At 47.2% G+C, this 25,686-nt stretch overlaps 1 protein-coding gene across 2 annotated transcripts in view; it reads right to left on the reverse strand.

The window, feature by feature from the left end:
* Positions 1 to 1,980: 1,980 nt before the first annotated feature.
* Positions 1,981 to 25,686, reverse strand: part of LOC119180337 (uncharacterized) — a 43,837-nt gene continuing 20,131 nt past the window's right edge. Inside the window, exons 1-2 of one of the 2 annotated variants that reach the window (XM_037431519.2) lie at positions 12,994 to 13,377; positions 1,981 to 3,518 (exon numbers count right to left, since the gene is read on the reverse strand). In XM_037431519.2, the coding sequence (XP_037287416.2) occupies positions 2,391 to 3,518; positions 12,994 to 13,179 (1,314 nt within the window). In that variant the 5' untranslated portion in view covers positions 13,180 to 13,377 and the 3' untranslated portion in view covers positions 1,981 to 2,390. Of the gene's footprint in view, positions 3,519 to 12,993; positions 13,378 to 25,686 lie in introns of those variants that run through there. The other variant, XM_075868892.1, reaches the window with a different exon arrangement.

The following is a 25,686-nucleotide window of genomic DNA, read 5'->3' on the forward strand; positions in this document are numbered from 1 at the left end:
TACACTTTTGCTCGCTTAGATCGACACTCGCGACAGAAAACCGGCTCCTTAACTACGCCAGTTGCGAAAATCCATATTTATTGGGCGTAAAAGAAAAAAAAATTATCTTGCAATACATCGGCCCTCCTGGCGATGGAGGAGATGAACTAGAACATAATTTACTTAAACCTACCCACAGGTGACTTTAAGACGAACTTCTTGCAGCTTGTGCACCTAATTAACTGTGATTACTTGCACAGCAATGCACTTCAGATAATAAATGCGCCTAGATGCGTCTGCTTATGGCAGAGATGCAACATCGTCTGCAACACGGAGTAGGGCAAGATAGTCTTCTACTCAGATCTGGCAAATGCTACGTATATGGACGCTTGAACGCTGCAGTGAACGCTTCAATGGCTCCATGGTGTTCATGTATGCAAGCAGACCTAGTTTACGCGTCTAAAAATAATACTAAATATGGGGATAGCACGAACACCTAATGCGAACTGCCCATCAATCATGTGTCCGCTTTGAATTTCGGATTTCACTCGGTACCACTCATTATGCGAGCCCTCTAGGGGCATTCGTTTCAATGTAGACGACTTTGCGGCTACGTTTTAACGTAATACACTTCAAACTTGTTTACTATGTCGTCCTGATATCCGTAAGTATACAAAACACAGCTGCCCGAGACAAGATACTCAAGAAAACACAACCCTGGTTCAAACCAAGCGCCGGCAAGGGAAAAAATTTTTCTTCTTCGGATATCGTAACAAATCACAAGCGTAAAGCTTTCACAACTTTAGCTCCTTTGAAGGCCCACGCATTTAATGGACCACAGCTTGAATCGGCAAAGCATTTCTGGACAATACGTTGACATAGCGGAAAGCGCATCTTGTAAAATCCTATAGAATAATCTGACGTCAATTGTGGTAGCACCAAACTAATCTGGTTCCCTATATAAAGAGCACCAACTCCACGTGACTTGAGCCACAAGAAGTTCCTAAGAAGTTGACGAGAGCCTTCAACACTGTTGCTGCCTAAATAGCTAAGAAGTTACTCCAATGTCACGTTGCTTAATGATCTTGCTAAGGCCTTCGAGAACTGCGGTTCGAAAAACCGTGCAATCTGCACGTCAGATGGTGCTCCTATACAAGACATCTTGTAAACGTGTTGGGCTTACACTCGTCTCTCTCAAGACGAAAAAAAAAACAAACACAGGCAAACTTTTTGTGATACTGCACGTCCTTGTATTCGGTTCCCTGAGCAGATACGCAAGTGCATCTCCCCTCATTGGAAGGATAACGCACATATCAGGACGGCTATTCGTCAAACACAAATTGCGACTTCTAGAGCATAGTGTCCGACGCGACTCGAAAGTGACGCTTGTAAGGCTTGGCCAAGACGAATTATAGAACTTCCAAAAGTTTGTGATACCAGACAGTCCAGTTTTGACAACTATGGGCCAGTCGGAACCATTACTTTCAGAGTAAGTGCAAAAAAGCACGTTCTGCTTATTCTGGATGACCTGTACAGTAAGCTAGGAATGAGACCACGTGGTCAGTCAGAAGTACGTGGCGTAGGGCACATTTTCCAACCAGAAATCATCCAGTGCTTTGACAACTATGGTTACGCTTAGTTTCTGTATGTGGTTGCTTCGGTGGCACTGTACCAAGTTATCTATTCTGACTAGCAGTAGATCTCTTGCACAGATGCAAGGATCTCTTACACTAACGTCAGACTAGCCGCCATGTTGGAGGATCAGCACCGTGGTAAGTGATCAGATATTAAATTTAATCACTGGACTAACAAAAAAAAGCTAGCCATCTTTGATTATTGGGCTCGTAAGCTTGGTAGGCTTTTGAACGCGAGAAATGAACAAAGCCATCACATAGTGATTGGTTCACACGCCATATATTATGAAGACGGTTGCGTAAACTTCCTCATTGCCAACCGAAACGCACGCAAGCGAAACATCAAAGTGCAATACATCCAGTGACTCCACAAGCAGGCCAATAATTTTTTGCACGACACGTTTAGGAACTACGAGTCACGGTTTAGAGAGCGGCCCCGTCAGCCCCGGCCTCTAACATTAGTACAGACGTCTTCTAATCAAAACATACAAAACCATCACCAGATGGCGCAGCCGGACAGAGCCACATACGGCCTTGATGCCAGCGTTCTTTCGCACTGGGTGGTAAACGCGTTCACCATATTTGACAACATTACACAATGCAATGGCTTCACTGTTAGGTCCAGTATGGCGGTGGCGCTGTCAGTGGGTGTCACCACCCTGTGCGAAGGAGCGTTGACAGCGAGGTGCCTTGGGGCCACATAAAACGAACTCCCGCCGAAAGAAAAAAAAACAGCAACGGATAGAAAGGGGGGAGGGTAATTTGATAACGCTTTGGTCAGTGTAGGTGCGGGTAGTCCCTGAGGTAGTCCTTGAGAGCCGCCGGAAGCGGCTCTACAGTCCTGCACGACGTAGACGACGTCGCTGCGGCAACCGAGGCGGCACTGCGGTTGAGCGCTATGCGGCACAGGTGCTGCAGAGACGCCGGCTGCCGGTACAGCGGCCTGGTCAGCACGATCGGCAAGTCCCGACGGCCGTGACCGTCCAGCCACACGCACATCTGTCCCTTGGCAGACCGGCTGAGTCGAACGTAGTGCTCCACTAGCGAAACGACGCACGAGAACCACGGCATGCTGGCCGCTAGGGCGTCCTCGCAGTCCAGCCGGAACTGTCCGCGCCAGTAGTGGATGCGGACGCTGGTGGGACCGCGTTCGGTCTGAACGCTCAGCGCGAACAGGAACCGATTGTCCGAACTGTCTCGCACCAGGAACGTGCCCACGGGTTGGCCGCGGAGCAACCGGCCCGCCTCTTCCCAAGACAGGCCCTCGTAGTAGTAGCCGCTCGTGCGAAGCGTCCGCAGGGCGTCCCGAACGCGGCTCAAGTCAGTGTCCACGTCGGACGCAGCGCCTGCCCCTAGCAGTGCACCGGTGGAAGGAGACAGGTGGGGAGGAGAAGGCTGGTTGCCAACGCGATGTTGTGACGTCGGAGAGGACGGAGCTTCCATGAGGCGTTCTTCCGGGACACCGGAAGTGGGCTTGCGTTCTTCCTCGTTCAGCGGGAAGCTGGTCTTTCCGGGATCTTGCGGCGAGGTCCAGCTGGGCGCCGACTTGACGCTCCAGCTGCACTTGCAGCAGCACCGGCACGACGCGGACGCCGTCGACGCTGGGTGGAGTTGGTTGGACTCTTGGGAGTCGGCGGAAGAGGCACAGATGGGGAAGGCGACCAGGATGACGGCCTGCTTGTCGGCCGCGCAGCCGTGCGCGGTGCCCGTCTGAGACGCGGCGGCGTGCGGCGGCGGCGGCGAGGACCGAAGTTGAGCCGACCACATACCGCCGCCGGACAGCGTCGTCCGCGACCACACCTGCAGGTCAGGGCAGCACCAGCAGCAGCAGGGGGAGGCGCAGCTCGCGGTGCGGGTCGACACCACGGGCTCGGCGGAGATCGCCGTCGGACCACCGACCACCATCTGTAGATAAGGGGAGAAGGGATAGGGTTAGTACAGGGTACTTCAAAGGGATGGTCACAATAAAGCAGGCGGCTACAATAAGCGATATCAGACTACCGGGTAAAAGAACAGAAGACGCCTGCAGTCACGTTATTGACGTGGAGAGGCGATCTTGCAGGCAGTTGTCAAAGTCCTAAAGCACAAGTTAGGATAATGTCATTAGTTTCTTGTCGAATTCAAAGTCGTGTCAGCTCTTACAGGTCAAGAAGGCTGCTACAACCTAACTGATTGCATGGCCTGTAAAGTCTGCCTCAGAGATGTTGGCGGTATTCGAAGACGTCGGGAATGACAGCAGTAGACGGCAACAATCTTATACGCAAGTCACCGACAGACGATCGGAAATGGAATCAGCAGACGACAGATATGTTGCGGAAGTGCAGCGTACCGTGGACATTTGGTCAAGAATAGCAGACTGTGACGTTCGCGTGCATTCCAGGCCGGCGAACGGTGATCGTCACAGGCAGACGGCTGACAGAGCGCCCCAGGATTGTCAATTAGCGTGCTAGCAGAATGGAAACGAACGCGTCAAGCTTTCAGCGAGCAGACGGCTACTTCTCGCAGAAGGATCTTGAGAAATGCAGGAAACGTCGGCGCGGGCCAGCGGTCAACATTGCGCTGCAGAAGTGCGTGGCGTGCTGGGAAAGAACGAGCTCACGACAGGAATAGCAGGTGCGTGCTTGCTTAGAAAAGCGCGCGATAACTCAAGAGCGCCGCCAAAATAGCCCGACTCTTGAGGGCAACACGTCGACGAGAGAGGGAGAATATAACGACGTCCGCGCGGCGTCTCAAAAAGAGGCACACGACATCTTGGAGGCCTTCTTTCTAGAAAACACGGTGACGCAGACGATACCGCGTGCAAGTGGAGTGCATTCCGGGAACTTTTTTTACATAAGAATGCATTGCGGTTGTGCAGTTCTCTCTTATTTCGTATAGGTGAAAACAAAAATTCTCGGCGCGAATACATCCGCAGTATGACAAAAGAGAGTTATAGTTTACCGTTGGCGCGATAGCGAAGTTTAAGGGAATGGCATTACCGTGCAGCAAACGTCCGTTGGGGACAGCGGTTTACGTGCCCCAGCTGGGACGCTGGCGCCACCTATCGGGTGATTAATAAGTTAGATAACAGGGAAAAGGAAAAGAAAACGAGAATATTTGCCTATGCCACCGGACGAAGCATTGTTACAAGTTTACTATAATAATATAATAAAAGTAAATAAATGTGTTCCACGCACCAAACGCTAAAACATTCATGTTGCCCACATGTTTACATCGATCATCTAGTTAGGCCTAGAGACGTTCGAAATTGGAAGCTATCTCAAAAATTACGCCGGATTATCCGCAAAAACTCGGTCATCGAAGCTATCTGAGGGCAAGTGAAGTCATTTTAAAACAGTCGTTCGCTGCGAACGAAGTGAATCTTTCAATAACTACGCTAAAATCACTTTCAATCGGGCGACCGAAAGTGCCGCCATGTTTGTTTTGCGTGCACTACGTACACCTACGCTAACACGGTAACGTTAAATCTGAAAAATAACGCGCGTGCGGTAAGCGTAACGTACGTGTCTGCGCATGCGCACTTCGGTTCCGCTATCACGGTACGCCCGGGAAGGGGGGGGGGATGAACAACAAGAGAGAAGGCAGGGAGGTTAACCAGGCACATGCGCGGTTTGCTACCCTACGCTGGGGGAATGGGAAGGGGGCATAAAGATGAGAGAACTGTCTATTATCTCTTGTATGGAAAACATAACCAGAGACTTCTTCACGTTTGCAGTTGCGTCGACGAGGCACGCGCCGTGATTTTATTGTGGCCAAAACGTGCCGATAAGTGCGAAACCGAGTGGCTCACTTCTGACGTCATAAGGTTGCAAATCGTCCACACCCCCCCCCCCCAAAAAAAAAACAAACTTGATTTTGGAGGCCAATGGTTTCGATTTCGGCGATTCCCTCTGTTCGGACCCGGAAGAGAGATACCAGGTGTGACGGAGATCACAAACCAACACGCTACATACGGGACATCGTGTGGGCGTAGACGTCATTAGCACACGTGACGTAACACGCAGATATACTAAACGCTCTCTCGTTTTCCGTAGTTCCTCGAAAAGCCGCGAGGGCCCGAGAAGAAAGCCAGTGAATCGTGAGCTCTGGGCACGACTCGAGGCATCTATCTATACAGTCGCCAATGTAGAAAAAAGAAGAAAAAAACAGCTGTCGTGACACAAGCGGCCTCGCGCTTCGCGTCACGGTGTGTCGGGAGATAATTCAGCCAACCGACTCAAACCTAACCGCTATAACAGTCACGAAAACGTGAATCTTTCAAGCAGCGTCACAACCTTGATGATTTAGCCTCGTTACTTCAGTAGATGTACAGTCGGCATACGAGCAGATGGTTAGGTTAGGCATGTAAAATATTGAAACGTTGACGTCAGAAGATTAGCGGCGGAAGGTTGTATGTAGGCTTACGCATATGTTCAACTCAATCACGTCGAAATTAGTCCTGACAGATTACAGGAGAAAGAAAAAAAGGATGTTGATAGATTTCTTCATCGTGCCATATTTGAAGGATTCGACACCAATCGCGTAGCCGAAGGAATGTATACAGACTAATTATGACGTTTTTATCGACTACTGTTAATCGCATTTCTTCAAACAACTTGTCCGAATAACTACGCTACAGGTAATAGTCTAACTATCCTTTTATTTATACGAATGATGCGGCCAAATGTCGACATACGCATGGACAGAAGGCAAAGTCAGTCTATGCAGTCTGTTTATTCGTTCAGCAGTCTGTGATTGCAGGCTGTTCAGCAGTCTATGCAGTCTGTTATTGTTATTCGTGTTATTGAGGTAAGTTCAGCTTTGTAAAGCAAACCGTGCTCATTCTATGGCGTTTCAAACTGATCACGTGATTGATGCTCCCACGCTTTCCGTCCGTCTGCTTCGCTTGTGACGAAGCAGACGACTGCGCCATAAACACACAAAAAAAGCTTCACGCCATACATTCAGTTTCGTAATCGAACTATGTACGCCACACCATTGCGAACGCTTCGCGCTACGAAAGTAGTTTCCGCGATCCTGAGTCACATATGAAACTTTCGAACGAATGAGATATAACTTTGGGGGGAAAAAATGACAAAGTGACGTATACGGTGCCGAACCGACTATATACGCAAAGCCGGCGAACCGTTACGGCATATCTGGGTAGGCAATAAAAAACAACGTCTGCCAGCCAGCGCGGCAATAGCAGACGACCTGCTAAAAGCGACCATAACTCCGCGCAGCTGGTTCGTAATTTTTAGAACTCGATTCGGTTAGTTTCCTTTCTTTTTTTTTCGGCGCTTGTACTAGGAAGACCCGACACAGCCGGGTATCCCGAAAGCGAGCTACCGTGCTTGTGTATATCTAGAATGAATCCGCTTTTTCTTTTTTTTTTCAGAACGTTGCCGTCTGGTGGCCGTTAGCACCGCATCTGACGCTTTGCGTGTCTAACTGACGGCGATGTTCTGGAAAGCATACGCAGCGCCACACGTATACAGCAGACGATTTTTTTTTCAGAATATCGCCTTCTTAACGCAGAAAGTTTGCTGTCACGGTATAGAGCAGACGATTTTCCGAATGACGCCACCTGTTGGCCGTTAGAGGCTCAAAGTCGCACAATGTGCATTAGCAGACGACGATTTTCTGGAAAGCATCTGCAGCGCTGAAAGTGTAACAGACGGTTCGTCAGCACATCGCATATATATACTATTGCCCGTTTAGCGTCTAATAGCTGCCGTCTGCTTTCAGAATTCCACCGACGATTGGCCATTAGAAACTGAAATTCGTGCAATGCGTCGGAAGAAAACGTAGAAAACGGTACTCTCGAAACCGGCCGCCACGCTGTATACACGCATATGGCAGAAGTGCGTACACAGCAGACGGCAATATTTCCCGGGATCCGTCTGCTTTCAGACTATCGACGAATATTCATCGTTAGTGGCCCAAACCCAATAACTCTGGTACTGTAGCGTTGAGCCCGAGCCGGTGTAACATTCGCGGACAAAGCTCGACTAATCGATCGTCACCTTGGCAATATTAGTGTGCACCAAAATCTCCTTCACTCACTGACACTTCAACAACGTATCGCGAAAATCTGCTTCGTCAGCTTATCTAACTATATGTTGCTAAAGAAGCGCCTATTCTGCGCGAGCAGTCCCGAGTATTTATTGATCAGTGCGCGGCACTAGATCACTATCTTTTATGTACAAAAAAAACTGGAAGAACCCTGTACAGGGCTAACCAGGACTCGAGGTTCACGTGACACGACGCGGCGCAAGAGGGGCTAACAAGGTCTATTGTCCACGACGCACGCATGCGACTAGGTATACATACGACGCCACATGCAACAGAACTGCGCTAACACACACGGCGTCCACTGAATCGGGATGTAAAAGTGAAGAATAAATAGTAGACGAAAAGTTTCGGAAAAGTGGAGAAGTGGGTTAGCCGCCGATAGCGACCGAACCGACGCGACCTTCGAATAACGAGTCCGATGATCCCCGAACTATAAGCTACGGCGGCGGTCATCCCTGCGTCCACATTTATGAGATATGCATGTCCATTTAAAGGTGCGAGTGTGGAACACTATCCTTTCCTTGGCACCATTGTCTTTTCTCATTGATAATGTGTGTAACAAGTAAAACGAGCTTTTTTTAAAAATTTACACTTCTTTCCTTCTGACGCCAATATCGGGTGAGTAATGAAACATTCGCTAAAAACGCAATCGTCTGCGAGAACATATTCAGCGCTAAGAGACACGGACTTAAGACAGAGGACACACCACAATCCACCTATCGTACGTCCATGTCTGCTATAGCCCTAAATATGCTTTCGAAGTCAGTTTACTGACCCGCCCAAACAAAAAAAAATGACAATGCTAAAATGTTGCACCAATTGTCAGGTCAACATGTCTTCGCAAATAATCGCCCACAATTCTAGTCAGCACGGGCTCCCGAGAACAGAGCTTCACGAAAGGAACACATCGAACCAGATCGCTATTTTTTTTTCTTATTCTTCGATTTCAACGCAGCTTTTCCATTGTGTTCCGAACAGTACACGAGTTTTCGCCGACTATTCAGCTTTGTTCTGAGAAAAAAGGGCCAAGTACCTCGCGTAGCAACAACGAGGCTGGCGAAAAAAGAAAAAAAGTTCTTCTGCGAACGAGACATTTTCGCAGAACCGGAATCTCCCTTTCGCGCTAAGCGCGTAATCGCCCAGATCTCACAGCAATCGTACTTTATCTTGTTTTTTTTTTCCTTCTGTCCAAGTCGAGTCAAGGCAGGCGCGATTGCAGAAGGCTACTTTTGTGCGAGAAGCCAACGCAGTATAGGGAGAGTCTGCACTGGTGGCATTAAGGCCGCCGTTTTGTTGTGCGGAATGCGCCATGAAAAGCGCGTTTTCCTGTTTTCGATCTGCTCATGTCTAGAACAGTAAGGCTGCGAATCGTGCTACAAGATGGCGCACGACGATGTCACGGGAATAACCACTATAGACTACTTTAGGGACGATATTCGCCAGTGTGCGAATCGTGCTACAAGATGGCGCACGACGATGTCACGGGAATAACCACTATAGACTACTTTAGGGACGATATTCGCCAGTGCCATAATGGAATGTTAACATTGTCGTTTTGTACGTTTAATGACTAAACGAACAGTGCTACGTTAGGCGCACGACAACGGTTGTTTTGGCGCAATCGACGTGCCAAAAAAGAAATTTATATAAAAAGCATTCGTTTAACACCCCTAGATGGCGCTGTCCACGTGAGGGGCTTTACGCAAGACTTTAGTCTTGCGTAAAAGCGTGTACGTACAGGTAACTGTATACCATTCTGATTTTCATCATTTTGAAAAAAAAAAAACGGATGTGTGCGGAAATCACCCGCGACCAATAGCGAGTATTTAGAGCTCCATCGTTTCAGGAGGTCACCATTATTCCCTCGTAAAGAAATGTGCCATAATAATCTAGTGGTTACATGAAATCCGCTATATTTTGAAACGTTGAAGCCTAACAACAACATTCTTGCAGGCGCATTTGCCGCGCCTTTACGGCCCCTCCAGGCTCGTCGCATGACGTGCGACTTTCTTCGCGATGACCACCGCTACAATGTGCCAGTGAATAAACTCGAACAAAAAATGGCAATGGATAAAACTAACGCAGTAGCGCATACGCATTGTAAGTTCGGCAACCTCCTTTATACCGCACGCACTTTTCTTTAGGCGTCAAAAAAAGAAAAAAAATTTGAGATATCTCTAGCATGAGTCCATCTTGAAGTTGATGTTAAAGCGATGTTCGGCCCAGCGTTCACTGACACCACTTGTAATAGGTCAGAATATTTTTACAGCACAAACGACGTATGTCAGTTTTTACGTCGATTTGCTTTTCCTGTCTATATTTTCTTTTCAACAGCGCTCTTCTTAGCTTGATAGTCGTATAAACAAAAGAACAGCAACGGGTCGCGGCCTTGTTTTAGTTTTCAGACACAATCCAAAGAAAACCAACGGAAAATTAAGCCAAGCAGAGTATAGGGGGCATATGTAGTGCATTACCTGTACTGTATAATGACTATATAAATGAGATCGAATACAGGTTTGACGAAAAAACAACGTGCCCGCCAGTGTATAGGGAGCGAACCTATACGACCTTCGCACAACGCGTCCGATGTTCTATAAAAATACCAAGTCAGCCGTCTGTCGTTGAGTCTGTAGTGACGTGTTTCAAGTGATGACGCTTTCATACTGGCGCATCATACGGCTATGAGATCTGTAATTAGGCGAACATAAGTATTCGTTCTGTAGTTCCCAACTCCTACAGCTACCTTTGGTATTTCTGTTAAAGACGAACATGGAACCCGCCGCGGTGGTCTATAGTCGCAAAGGCACTCGGCTGCTGACCCGCAGGTCGCGGGATCGAATTCCGGCCGCATTTTCGATGGACGCAAAAACGATTTAGGTCCGTGTGCTTAGATTTAGGTTAGGTGCACGTCAAAGAACGCCAGGTGGTCGAAATTTGCAGAGACCTCCACTACGGCGTCTCTCATAATCATATATGGTGGTTTTCGGGACGTTAAACCCCAATAATTGTTATTCTTTGTAAAAAAAAAAATCGACGAAGAATTCACAATACGCCAGGAATATATTATTTTCTAGAAGCGCTTATGTTAACAATATTGTAGTTAGCAATATTGTAATAAGTGCACATAACTGTTCGCTCTATAGCTGGCAACCCCTACAGTTGTTCTTGGTACATCATGTCAAGAACCAACGAGGAATTCGCAGTACGCGTGCAATAGAATCAATAGATTATTCTAGAAGGGCTTATCTTAACAATATAATGGTTAACAATACTGTAATTGAGTTCGTATAACTGTTCACTCTGTAGCTGGCAGGTTAACCCCTACAGTTCTTGGTATTTCTCTTAAGGCAACGACAGATTCACAGTACACGCGTGGTTAAATAGAATCAAATAAAACTCAATAGAATGTGTTTGCATGGATAGCCGGTGACAAATCGGTAGATGTATAAACATAGATTGAGGCAGATAGATGGATATAGACATTACCTTAGTAGTGGTTACGTTATCGTCACAAGGTCAGTTTACCAAGTCCACGTCAACCTTTTTTTATTGTTTATTTTAATACAGTGCTATCGTGTCGACGCATGGTGTATCTCGTTCGAATGTATAACAAAAGTCCATACAAAACGCACAAGACATCGTTTATCTTTGTGGATTCCCAAAGCTGTTCAACTTGAGCCATGTTCGAAATCTGCTGTTTTCAAGAGACTCTGGTTTTTAGCAACAACTCGAGCATCAAGAAGAAATGGGGGAAAAAATGGTTATTACGAAGGGGAAAAAAAGACGTTTAATTAGGCAAATGAGTTCAACCCACCCTGGTACGAAACTTCGGCAGATGAAAATACTCTTGAAAAACCTCGGCAGCTCTCGGAAAATATACTCGAAATACGCCACACGTCGAAAACACACTACGGTCATATATTTAGACGTCAATTTTACAAAAGAACAGCGGGGTTACAGAATGTCAAAAGCCATTGCTCTCATTATATGTACATGCTTGTTGAAATATTGTCTCGTCCATTTTCAAGTTAACTTGGAGAAGCGTGGCCGACAAAGCAACCCGCGAAAAAAATTATGATTTTCAAAACAATAATAACATCAGGTTTTTTTTTTATGCTCAAAATCACGATATGATTATGACGCAGGCCGCAGTGGAAACTCCTCATTATTCTGGACCATCTGGAGTTCTTTAACCTCCACTGACATCACAGAGCCTCCTATTTTTGAAATGCGACCACCACAGTCAGGATCAAACCCAAAACAAGTCCGCAAATAGTATCATCGATCCGTTTGGCTATGAACTTCACCAATGTTCTGAATTTTCGTGTATTTATGCAGTACCTTCCTAGTTCTTTACCAAAAAAATTATATCGTTTTCATTTCCACATCTCACGTAATTGAGGCCCACTGAAAACAGAAGCTTGCAAAGGTCTTACAATCAGCTAATTTCGTCGCTACTTTGGTTTGTTGGCACGCTTAAAAGTTTGCAAAAACACGAAATATATCGAACAATCAAGATTCGGTAGGCAACGCGATCGCATTTTTGCGATCGTCAATCGAAGTTTTCATCCATCTCTATCTCATCCTGCCTCCCGGTCTCAACCACCAAAAATTAACAAATTGACTGGAAATTGTACCCTTTGTACTGGATCCTTTCCTAAAGGAACACAAGAACGCCATTCCAAACAAGCCCGAACAAAGCGAATCGCCTAGGGGCTTGTCGCGAATCCGGTATTCGGCCATGAAGACATAACTCGCACTACGTCAGTAGAGAGACTCCGTACTCCACAAGCATTCCGTACTGGTGGATAAACAGCAAAACTCAAACGTGCCGCCTCCGGTGCTCATTTCGAGCGGGCACCTAAAAGTGTCATCCGGTGCAGTTTTTGATTTCTCTTATCAACACATTTGAGAGATTCGTGCTTCAATCTTCGCGCTTGGTCATGTTAGCGTGGAGAACGTTAACATCGAAATGGGTTAGCGGGAAGCGGGTTCACACTGCGTTGGGACTCATCCCTAGCTAAATGTACGCAGACAAAACGTTCATAACCAACTAGCCCTTCTTCGCTTTTTTTTTTTTTTGGAAGTTTGTGCTCACCCACGAACTCACAAACGACGATATTTTGCCATCGAGTAATGCCAAGTTCTCTAGAAAAAAAACGTGCGCACACTGGGACTGAGAGAAGTAGTAGTGAATGAAGGAGGAGGAATAAATGAGGAAGGACAGGGAGGTTAGCCAGTTCTCAGTAGTGAATGAAGCTATCAAAAGTGGTTCTGCGTCTGGCCGACCACCACCTGTACTTATTCACGGAAAAGCGAAACTCACCACGGGCAATCCGTTCGTCGTCATCAGCGCAGCGTCGGACGCGAAAGCGACATCACACTTGCGCTTCGCATCGCGCCTCGAAGGCGAGCACGCCGCCGATTCGGAGCAGCATATCCTGCCGTAGTCAGCAATGGACACGCGCGGCTTGGTGTCCGCGCACTTCATGGGTGCGCACAGAGCACACATACACCGAAGGCACAGCGGTTAGAAATCCACAGGGATGAAAGACCCGCACGAACAAACGAAGCCGCCCGGCAAACGAAATTCCAATTCCTGGCAGGCACAGACGACCGAGCGTCGTCTGCTGCGAACAACGGCGAACAAGAAGCAGACGGCGCCCGCTACCGTCCGTCCCGCTGAAAGAGCAGACGACAAGTGAGTCGAGGCGAGGCGAGTCGGCCGACGGTAGTTCTGGTGGGGCGGGCAAAGCTTGCGAAAACAGCCGCAGCGTAGCGGCGGCGCTCGCATCGTTTTTCCAGGAGAAGAAGCGCTCCCCGAGCAAGCAAACAGTTCGCCGTAATCCGCGCTCGGGCGAAATCTCAGCGCCATTGTTCTGTGCCGAGTGTGATGGATGGGCGAGAAGCTCTCCAGTCGTATCTCGCTGACAAATAATTGCCGACGCAGCGACTAAAGAGGAATGAGCGCGAAAAAAAAAGATAAAAGAAAAGCTTGATAGAATATACAGAAAAACCACAGGAAGGCCCCATTAAGGGACTCTAAAGTGAAACATGAAATCCATTACGACAGATGCATTCGTACATTTAGAACTTTGTTGTCATTAATTCCTCCATCAGAAGTATATTATTAAAGAAGCAATGGTCAAAGTTTCATTTCTGAACTTCACGCCGGAACTCGAGCAAGTAGACGTCAGATCGAAGTCACGAGTTTCAGCCTTTTCGCAGCCGCACTGGCTAAATATTTTTTTCTGAAACTTGCTACGTTAACACTTCGTGTTCTTTGGAAGACAATGCAGGCCACTTCTTAGTGATAAACGATTACGTAGGTCCTCGCAGACGCCATCGAAATTTGTGAGGTAGTGCGGAGAATATAAGGTGGCGTCGTCGGTTGTATTTTTACTTTTGTAGATTTTCTCACTTACCAAACGTATTCTGACGGTCCAGGTAGTGCTTCCGGTATTTGGAAACTGTAGTTTACTAATACAAAAAAAAGTTTTTCTCTCTGGTGCCTCTTTTCATTTAGCAGTGTGGCAGCTTGGGCTAGTTGGTATGGCATGACGATAGTTATAGCGCGAGAACAAAACGACGACACAGAGACAAGAAGCCCCCTTCGTGTCCTTCTTGTCTCTGTGTCGTCGTTTTGTTCTCGCGCTATAGCTATCGTCATTCCATTTAGCGTCTGCAACGTTTTTACGTGCAGTGTTCTCTGTTCTGCGCAGCGTTTGCAAGCGCTGCACGGAACTAGCGAAAAGCTCTCCGAGGGGGTCGTCCATTTGTGTCGTACGTGTCGTACAAGCATACGTTAGTGGGCCGCACATTAAAAGGCGGGCGCGCGAAACGACGGAAATGGGAAAGGGGGTCATGACGTCACGCCTGACGTTGTTCTATATATACGCGCAACTGCCGAGCGCGCGTCTGTTCTTCCACGGATAGTTGCAGACGATATACCGACCGACCCATCAGTGGTTTTAAGGGCGGTGCGTCGATACGTGACTGGCTGAACGACGGGTTTCGCAGAATAACAATGGCGCTGCACTCGCTGGATTTGTATAGGAGTGCGGGCCTGGTTATTTCTCTCACGTCCGGTTTCGGACTGTTGGACTTCGACGGAATGGACTTAATTGGCGAAACTACTCAGGCGCGAGCGTAGATGGGTGTGCCTATTAAAAGATCGAAGGCAGCTTTTTTGGAAGAAGCGCGCGAATACATTTTTTTAACGCTCGGCAATTTTTATATGGTATTATTTTTTTATTCAGTACAGTACAGTGCAAGTAAAAAGTTGATATAATACAGAAGGAGGTCCCAAAGTAAAAACTGTCAGGGGGACGAAGAAGCGCCCACGAAACCTCCATAATCGGAAAAAGAAAAAAGGCGGACACGTTTGCGTTAGGAATAGTGTTCGGTTATGACGCAAGTGCGAGACCTGTCTCAAGGCCGTGACGTAATGTGAAGCGCCTCTCGTCTGCTTTTCTTAGCAGACGATGCTCTTTGTGCGGTAGCAAAGGATACAGAGGTACGAAACAAGCGTATGAAGAGAGCCCCCAATTTAAACCGCGGGCGTCTGTGATGCTCGTCTGCTTTTAGTTAGCAGACGACATAAATTGAGCGATAGCGGAGATCACATGGTTGCAAAAGAAGCTTATCAAGGGAGTTCAGCTGATTTAAAAAGGTTGTCTGCACAAGAGGCGATATTATAGCTATTATCAAGTTAGTAGATACATCTAGCTAAGGACGTTTCAAATGACGCAGCTCGGACGGAAATCGAGCTATCAATTTTCGAAAATTTTGGGGCATATCTCAAGGGGATACGTCAGGCATATCGTGTGCTCTTCTGGGAAATTCTGCGTTTGGATTAACTTAGCATACAATAATCTTCCTCACCTGAACGCACGAACAGATAAAAAACGGCCAGTCCTATATGACTCACGGGTTAAGAAAATCGCTCCAGCAAAATTTTACCTAAGTACGGTTAAAAAAGAATGACAGACGGCGAGGGCATAAAATTAATCAAAACAGTAAGATGACAAAATTCACCGGTACCTAATGTATGTGTTCCGAGTATTGACGTCAGAACCGGCTTTGAGCAGACGACATTCTTTTCGCCATGAGGGCAGAGTGGATAAGAGCGAATAAACAGGGCAGGCTGGTTATATGCGGTATGCGAGATCTGAATGGAGATCCAGTAGCGTTCACGGAGCGGAACAGCCGCCTAACGACGAAACCTGGCAATAAGAAAAAAAAAAAAGATAACTTCGTGGGTGCATGACTTGTTCGGTTCTCGCGGGAGAGCGCAGATATGAAATTCCCGGGACAAGGCATCTTATCCTTCCACGAAAGTGACCCAGATAAGGAGACGTTCACGGAACTATAGATGGATGTTATCTGTACCATGTATAGATGCTAAAATGAAGTTCACTTCAGTTCTCCATTCGTCGGTATCAGTGAAACAGTTTGCAACTTATCGCGCAACTTAACACGTATTTGCTTGTAGATTGATATGTGCGAGTTCATTATTTCGTGGGAACACCCTAGAAGGAAGCGTAGTTTATCTTCTCAAAGCTAAACACCTAAAGCAATATCAAACTCGATATCGATGGGCGTTGATTAAAGCATCAAGTCATGGCGGTAAGAAAGAAAGTATTTGCACGAAATGATGTGTAGCATTTACGTCATATACGGTGGGTTCATCGCATGCCAGTAGAGAAGTGTGGCAGATATACACATAAACAGCTTATTTCAGTATCTAGAGGTTGAAAAGAAAAATAAACACTGGAAATATCTCAAATATCGACTAAAAAATTTCGCAAGCGAATCGTAACTGCATTTCAGTTTTTTACAGAATGTAGACGAACGCAAATGTCAAATTCCTGGCACTCAATGTACGCGATTGCATAAAACATTCTATTTTTTTTTTCAAGAAGAGTGCAGTAACGCCAGTTGACAAAGCGATATGAGAAATAATCCGAAGTTTAAAAACAATTTTGTGAAAAAAGATCCAAAACCTATTTTTCCATTGTGATATCATATGCCCAGATAACATGTAGACACTGTTGGGTTGCCGATAAAAGCAATTTGTTTATTTTGTCTGATTACATAGTAAATCTAAGTTGCTTTTTTTTTACGTACTGGACATTATGTCCATAGCACATCTTCCAAACTCAAACTATTCGCTGCAGTAGTCCCTGCGTGGGGTCTATCTACGAACTCTGCGACTTGACGCACAAGTTACATATGCCGACAAAGACAGAAGGAAGATACGAAGTCAATTGAATCCAAAATGTTAAACATACTGACTTCCTGACTTAAGGGCGAAGTGAACAGACGACGTGCATAGCAGACGACGTGCGACGCACGTATAGCCGACAATGCTCATAGACGACAGCATTTAAATATCTCATCTATAGGTGCTTTTTTTATTTAGCTACAAGAAAAAAAAACGATTGAATGCAATCTAGAGCAGATGATAAGCGGACTTAGCTCCAATCTTTAGAGGGAAGTGCACAGACGACGCGGATAACTGATTTCAACAAAGTTTCGGCGAGTATACTTGTTGGTCTTTGTAATTTCACTCGCGTGGCTCGCACGGGAGCCGATTAAACGCCGTCGTCATCTCGCTTCACGAAGGTTGAGTCAAACAAAGGAGGATTAAATGAAAATTGCTGGAGTGGAAGCTCCCGCAATGTCTTGCCAGCAGACGTAAAGCCACCTTTTGCCACTGCCAAGATGGCGGAAACATGCTCTCTTCTGGTAGTGCCCACTTAAAGATCAAGTGGCTTTGATACGTTATGTAAATGCTACGTTAGTTCTATATTAAAAGACAGTTGTTCCCGACGAAATAACGCGCAGAAACAAGTATGGATGACTGATTCTTCAAAGAACTTTGCCTCTAATGAGAGGCTTACTAAGGGAAAACTAGTAAGTTTAAGACGCACTTCGAACATTATATGACCCGAAAAAGTTCCCACAATAAACTCGTTGGGCATGCGAGAGAAGCGCTTCGTTTTTAATCGCTGAACGGTGATAGCTTATCATGTCCCTAGTAAGATGGCCGCCTCAGCCGCCATCTTGCCAAGGGAACGGCTTCACTTCTGCGAAACCATTTCCACTCCAGGAATTTTTTTTAAATCCTCCTTGACTCAAACACGCGAACGCAGCTTGAGAGTAGTGTCAAGTGGAAGCGATGGCAGGTGATTACGAAACAGAAGGACTTATACGACACTAGCTGGAGATGGCCGTAACGTCTGTGGACTATGCTGAAAAGTAAAAGATGGCGGATAGTGCGTCGGGATGTACCAGAGGTGTGGACGTGTAAGGCGGTCTTGCTCGTTCGCTTCTTCCGAAGCAACAAAGAATGTTTCCACGAACACAGCAGAACGCCGCGCACTTAAAGTACGCATCTGGGAGAGCAGACGAACAAGATTACGCGGTCACACATGTGCCTTCACGAAAACGGGCCACACAACGATGACAGACTATCGTGAATGACCCGAGATCGTCTGCTTGGTCGGCGCTGGTTCTTTTTCTGCGTGTCTGTCATTTCGCTCTTTCGCAGTTGCGAAGCCTTGTATTGTCCCGCAATGCTGCTTACGTAAACGACTTCTTTAGCATTGCGATTTTTTTTTTTTGCTGAATTAGCAAAGACTAACAGACGAACGCCGAAGATGGGTGGGTGGACGAAAAACTTTATAGAGAGAATGGGTGCGTGGCTAGGCGAAGTCGCCCTCTCTGTGCGTATAGAGGTGAGCTCGACGCCGCATAAAAGAAAAAAAAAAGGCGACGCGCTGCGACGGATACGTGACTTAAGAAAACAGACGTCGAAGAAGAGCTCAAGCCTTCTTTATTTCTGCTGGAGAAAGGTAAAAGAAAGAATGATTAGAAACGGTCGCGTATATCTTGGCGGCGTACAGTCAAAAGAAAAGGCAGCTGGGCCTTTCATGCATTCCAGCATTTTTTTCTTTCTTTTCTCGGAACTGCGGTATCGCACTGAACGGCGATTGCGAGAACCAGAACTCATCCGCTATGCGAAATGTAAACAAGAACAATGAAGGCCTGTTTCCATTGTTCGCATGTCTCATAGAAAAATCGCAAACTTATGCGCTCCATCATTGCGAAACGTATTTTCCAAAACTCAAAAAGAAGTATGCCGATTGTTTGCATTCGAGACGACGAAATGGGAATTTTTTCGGGAAAGCGAATGGGAATGAGCGGGGCGGGGCATCTTGAGAGTGGCGTTAAACTCCCGCCTCAAAATCCGCACAGAACGCATGTTGAAAGGTTGCAAGTGGGATTGTTGGAAGTAATACGCGGCTAGAAAGTGCTTGGTGCATTCCGGGCTGCGATATTTTAGTTTACGATGCAATTTGTTGTTTTTTCGTTAGCGTCCGTTCAACGTGTGCGATACAACGCCTTACGTAACAGCGCGTACAGATATGCACGCACGCTTGCACAGCCCTTCACAAGACATGACGAGAGGTTTCCCTCGAAGCGTAACCAAAGCACGTCTCAAGGATGACCGAAGGCCGCAACCCCTTTTGTCTAATGTTTCTTTCCAAGAAGGAAGAGCGGCTAGAAGGAGGAAAAAGGAAGGGATGCCGATTACGAAAAGAGAGGAGCCTTATACGAGATCACCCTCTAGCGCGTTCTCTTACGCAGGCATTCCCGAGAAAAAAAAGGGGGGGGGGGGGCAACAGCGAGGTCTCTTAGTTACGCGGAAAAACGACGGCCTGATAAGGGGAGGCCGACGCCTCGTGCAAAGCACGGTCTGTTGGATACTACTTGTCGCGTTTTATTTTTTTTTTCCTTTCTTGCTTTTCTTGTTTCGCAGAACGCAGAAGCCGATTGGGCAGACGCCGAGGACTTCTGCGTGCCAGAAGGCGCGTGTAGAATAGAAAGCTGTAGCAGACGACAAAAAAAAAGGGGGGGGGGGAGGGGGGACATGAAGAGGACAGAGGTGCACAGCAGAACATTCGAGGAAGAGCAGACGACGACAGGTTACGAAAAGCAGGCAACAGTCTCGAAGGCTCAGACGACCGGTCGCGAAAAAAGCCGACGACAGGTTACGGAGAGCAGACGACGTTCACAAAGGAACATACGGCAGTTACAAAAAAGAATTTTACAACCAGCAGTCGCAAAACACGATAGGAGACAGACGAGAGTCACAAAACGGAACAGACGATGATGAGAAAAAAGAATGCACAGTGAGACAACACGTATGCAGTGGTTACTTTAGCAGAGGGCAAAGGTGTACATTCAGTTTCATTTTCAGGGGAAGATAGTGTAAACTATGGTTTCAGTTTCTTATAATGGATAAATACAAAACCCAGGTTCGTTGTTAATAAATGAGAAATGGGTTGCGGAAGCTACAACCACCCGAATCCGCGCTATCTCGTCATGTATTTTCAAGGTGCTAGCAGACGACAACGGAAAAAAGGTGCGTCCGACAAAAGCGCTTGACGAATTTTTCAGGGTAGAAGAAAGAACTTTGTCACCTCTTTAGTGTACCACACTCTGCGAAAGAAAGCCGCTGCATGTCTGCGAGAACGGGGGCGAAGAGATCAAGTCAGAGTAGTACCGAAAGGAAAAGTGGGGGCTACAGAACGTAGCGAAGCTGGCAAACGACGTCAGTTACAAGGAACAGACGGCGACGAATAAAAATCTAACAGAGGTTGCCGGCTTGCTAGCTTGACAATTCAGCAGACGAGAAACGGCGCGTTAAAAAACTTGCAGCACAGAGTGCACGCCAAGTTGCACCTTCACATTATTGTCCCTGCTTCAAAACTTGAGCAGACGACAAAAAAAAAAAAAAAACGTACCACGTCTGTTCTTCAGAGTGCGACCATACAACAAACAAAAGTTACGACGTCCGTTTCGTTTTTCCAAACTCAAGCAGACGACAAACGAAAGGTACCAAGTCTGTTCTTCAAAACGCGAGTAGACGACGAACAAAAGTTAGCACGTACGTTCTTCAAAGCGCAAGCAGACAACCAGAAGGCACAACGAAATGTGTGTCGCACAAAAGCACCCGAGCCGTTACGGAGCAAAAGAAAGCTTTCAGTCGCCGCGCGCAAGTCCGTGTCACCCTAAATATGGCGAGACGGCTACAACAAAGACGAGACAATCCAAGTCTTTGTAAGAAAAACTACAAATAACGAGAAAGTCGAGCGGTTGCGCGAAATGGCGAGACAGTCGACCAAAGCGGGCGGGAAAACAGAATCGAAGCGAGCATTCCGAGCTAGATGACGACATCGGCTCCGGAAAGTTAGGCGAAACGAGAAAACCGCCAGCAGTGCGGTGCCACGTGATTGGACATGGAGAAAGGGGCAAAGGTGGGTCCAACTGCGAAACAAAGGCATCACTGTGGAACAACGCAAACCGGATAGATAGATAACGCCTCGCAAGGTAGGGACAGTAAAGAGATGGGGGGGTGTTAGGTGAACGGGTAGGGGCACTCGAAAGGTATAAGAATGCCAAGACGGACGCGCAAAGAGTCAGTGCACAACGGCAGCGTTAGCTGAAAGAGGGAAAGGTTGAGGGTATACATCGTCCAGGAATCGAGGAGCATGCGAGGGTTTTTTTGGGGGGGGAGGGCTACCGTGGAGGGTTGCCGCGTTCTCGGGAACGGCAGGCCACTCCTGCCGGCTGCCTGCCTCGGCACAGTGCGACTTCCTCCTCGGCGTAACCCCCGTGCGCGCGCCGTGCCAATCTTGTTTTCCTGGAAGAGCGATTAGCGGACGAGAGAGAGAAAAGAAACGCGCGCCCGCCATGCGGCAGCGGTTCTTGGGAGTAGTACACCAAGAAGCCAACAGCTAGCAGACGACAGACACAGCTCGCTCTTCACTGCCCCTCCTTTCCACTTGCTTTCTTCCTCTCTTGACCGCGGTTCCGTGAAAAAAAAAAAAGTATAAGGGCGCGCGACCCGGCTACCACCGACGACGACTTCTGGAGAGGAACAGACAACGTAGCAGACTCAACGGCTAAGTTAGGAACGCCATCGCACACGAACTAGACGACGAAAACGAATGGAATGCCAGACATTTCGTTTTGTTTTTCACGGTAACTTCTTCGGTCACTACCCGCCGCGATGGCCTAGAGGTTATGCTGCAGACAGAATCAAATCTCTGTCGCAGTTGCTTGAAGGCTAAAGCCGCATGCTTAAATTTGGATGCACGCTAAAAGACACCAGATGGTATCTCCACTACGGCATCCCTAGTAATCACATAGAGGCTTTCAGATCCGAAACCCCGACGAATGCTGTACAGTTACAATTGATGTTCTGTAACGTTTAGCCGCTCATCTCTCTGGCCTGACTGGTTCAATCACGCAATATTCGTAATGTAATCCTTACTTTCATTTTATTTTTGTGGGGGAGGGGGGCGGTGGCGTACTGAAGGCAGGGTGTTAAAGATCAGGGGCTTCAGAGGGTGTCGCACAGTGTTGTTGGCACAGACCGCTCCTTCACTCTTTTTTCTTCGCCCTCTTCGCGCAGCTCTCGGCTGCTATCTCGCTGCTACTATTTTCCTGGAGTGGTTCTAGAGAAGAGAAGAGGCGCCCGCAGGGGGAAGGGGGGGGGGGTGAAGGGTTGTCAAGATTGCGGCATTCGACGAAAAGCGAACGGCTTTTCCAGCGACAAAGTTGAGACCCACAGCGACGCCCACTTGTTGCAAAAGTCGAGTATTTTGTCTTTCTTTTTTTTTCGCTTTTCGGTCATTTTCTTTTTCTTTCGTCGAAAAGCGCTGCTTCCTTTCCAAACAAGAAGCCACTCGCTGTTTGATGAGACGCAGTCTGCGAATACTTCTAAGCGCTTGAAACAGGAAGAAAGCGCTTTGACGCGCCTCCTGGCTGTCCTGGTAGGTCAAATGGTCGTTTCTGAAAAAATTCGAGGAAGTGGTAAACAAACGAAACGTGACGGAATGAGACAACGACGTGCGCAATTGGAAACCGCGCCTGTGGCAGTGACATGCCCATACAGCCAATGAGGACGAAAATTGGACGTGATGATAGCGCCGTCTGGATTGCGGTGGCAGTTGCACAAAGATTGAAAAAAAAAATTACAGTTTTACTGACAACTGAAAAAGTTTTTATTATCTTCTGCACCTAAATAACTTTTTTGAACAAATAATAACTAAGAATATTGTTTGTATAATTTATAAATGCGTATAAAACGAAATGGGTTTTTAAAGCACCAGGGCGTTTGGATGTGGCGGCTGGCCGTTCGCATAGCAGACGACACCGTCGTCTGCTCCTGCCTCATGGCTGTACCCCCGCTCGTTGTAGCAGCTCCCTGTTTCAATTTATCTAGTTTGCATATAGTACAACGCAGTAAACTGCTCACTAGAAGCTCACAAGTATCTTGCATACTCACTTTAGTAAGTAAGTGATGTCGCATATAGGCCGAGCGAAACGACAACGCTGATCGCACAAACTTGCAGCAGTAAATTGTTTTATTGCAAGTCAATCGATGTTTACATGAAATAAAGCATTGCACTCGCGTGTAGTCACCATCGCAAGCTGTTACGCAACTGTTACACATTGGCCCCGCCGCGGTGGTCTAGTGGCTAAGGTGGCTCGGCTGCTGACCCGCAGGTGGCGGGATCGAATCCCGGCGGCTTCATTTCCGACGGAGGCGGAAACGCTGTAGCCCCGTGTGCTCAGATTTGGGTGCACGCTAAAGAACACCCCAGGTGGTCGAAATTTCCGGAGCCCTCCACTATACGGCGTCTCTCATAATCATATGGTGGTTTTAGGACGTTAAACCCCACATATCAATCGATCGGTACACATTGTAATTTCACGTACAGGTTTAACGTACAGTGCGAGAACCAATAACGATTGCATTGTTTCCGCCAGATTGCCAAAGCTAGAATGGCCCGGAACATAGAAACCAAAAATATGCCAGCCCCCGACCAGCGCTAAATAGGTGCGCCATCTAGCACGGCCAGAGTGAACCAGACAATCCCAACATTGTTACTGCAGAAACCTTGTGCATTGTACGTCTGGGGCGAAAACCGCGCAGCGGCTTTATTACAAAATGAGTTACCTTTCTAATCATTTTCACCTCAAAAACATTACTCGTTTTTGTTCATGACATGTTCATGACTGTGGTTGCACGAAGAGTCACAAGATGTCGACACCATCGTTACAGTAACCTTGTATTTTTTCACTTTTTTTGCGTATACCAGAATACTGTACACGATTAAAAAAAAGTGTCGTAATTTTGCCAGAACTGTGATTCAATCCTATGTAAGTTAAAAATGCAGTTTAAATGCACTTAGCATCACCATTTATGGTTTGCGAAAACGTAAAAGCATACACTTTTACTTACGTACGTAAACGTTTACGTATGAGGAGTTCAAAACGTTTGGAAGACGCGCGTTTCGGTAAGACGGTAAACGCAAACCGGTATCCGGTAACACGATAACGTAAAGAAGTATACGTACAAGCTAGAAGGTACACAGAGTTACACGTTACACCGCTGCCTGTGTTGCGCTTGTCGGACTATGACCGGCCGTCTGGATTGCTTGGCATAGACGGTGCCGGTTGCAGTCACAGAACACCTACCACGGACGGTTTTGTAAACACGGACGGTTTTGTAAACACGGACGTTAACACGGACCTACCAGCTGCAGTCGCAAGTACACCATGGTCGCAAGTGTGGCGCAAACGAAAAAGCCTTTTTTTTCTTGTATCATGTTGATAACTCTCATATTGTTTAATAGTAAATTATTGAAAGTAGTTGACTTCATGTCGCAATGTATGTTTTTTTTTAACATTTCAAATCGTAAAAACAATTAAACAATACTTACGCGACAAGACGCTATGGCGCTGCGAGCGCGTGTGAAACATCTAGGGGCTTTAGTGTGACCTTCGTGCGGCTCGCGTTTGCGTGCGCACTGCCATAAGGCATCTCAGTTGGGTGCGGGTCGGGTACTCAACGCCGCAAAGCCCTCAGCGCCCCGAAAGCTTGCGTACCCAGCACTAAAAAACTCAACTGGCACCGACCCATGCGTTCTTCCCAAAATTGCTGCGCTCCTCCCCTCACGTATAGAGTAGTCGTAACGTAGCTCACAAATGCCGAAATAGCGACTTTCCCATAGCTTATTAATTTCGAATCGAACAGCACTGATATTCAGTCGAATCGACCAGTTCTTCAGTGTTTAAGAGCCATTTTACAGCGAAAACTGTTATCAGATCATAACTGCAGCCGTTGTTGGTGGCGTAGCTGTCCGCCGCCGCTGGTGTCTGTAATCACCAGCGCGCATCAAAGGGGAAAAAAAAAAAAAAAACAGGGCTGAAACATGGCTCCTAACGATGAGGGCTTGCTTAAAGTTTGTTGTTTAGTCTTGCGTCAGCCTCGTCGCGCTTATTCGGGTGCTGCAGACGTTTCGTAGCATTCCTCAATCATTGGGGACATAAAATTCGTATTCATGAATAATGCCTACCCTATTCCAAGACGCGTACTACGTAGGGTACTACCACGCCGTTCTCGAATTCGCTCATGCCCAAATTGAAACAGCAGCGCGTGCTGGTGGCGCCATCTGTTGAGTATCCGGCGAGTTTGCGCCTCGCGCGTGGTTTTGTAAACACGGACGCTATTTCTGCGACGTTATCCAATACCGCGCGCATGCTACAGACACGCCGCGCGTCTATGAAAGGAAAGCAACCGTGCTACGCGTACTCTTAACAGGTAAAATGCAGGAGTGTGAAAAACAAAAACAAACGAAGGCTATAACAACACGTAAGAAGCGAGCTTTAGCGCCTGCGCGTGGAGCTACGCTTTCTGCTGTTTCATTTTTTTTTTTCTTCCTTTCGCCTTCCGATGCGCTTCTGGGAAGTGCAGCTGCTCCTCTTGTTCTTTTGAAGCTCGGCTGGGAAGCAGACGACGCCTAGCAGACGACGAAGGTGCGTCCGCGGAACCACAGAATTTTCCAATCATACACTACAGGGAAATCCGGCGCTAGTGTCGACGTCGATGGGAGCTGCAACGCATGCCGCTTCCAGCCAGAATGGCAATTACGGG

This window comes from Rhipicephalus microplus, chromosome 7, assembly GCF_043290135.1.
Source record: "Rhipicephalus microplus isolate Deutch F79 chromosome 7, USDA_Rmic, whole genome shotgun sequence".
NCBI classification, from domain to species: Eukaryota; Metazoa; Arthropoda; class Arachnida; order Ixodida; family Ixodidae; genus Rhipicephalus; species Rhipicephalus microplus.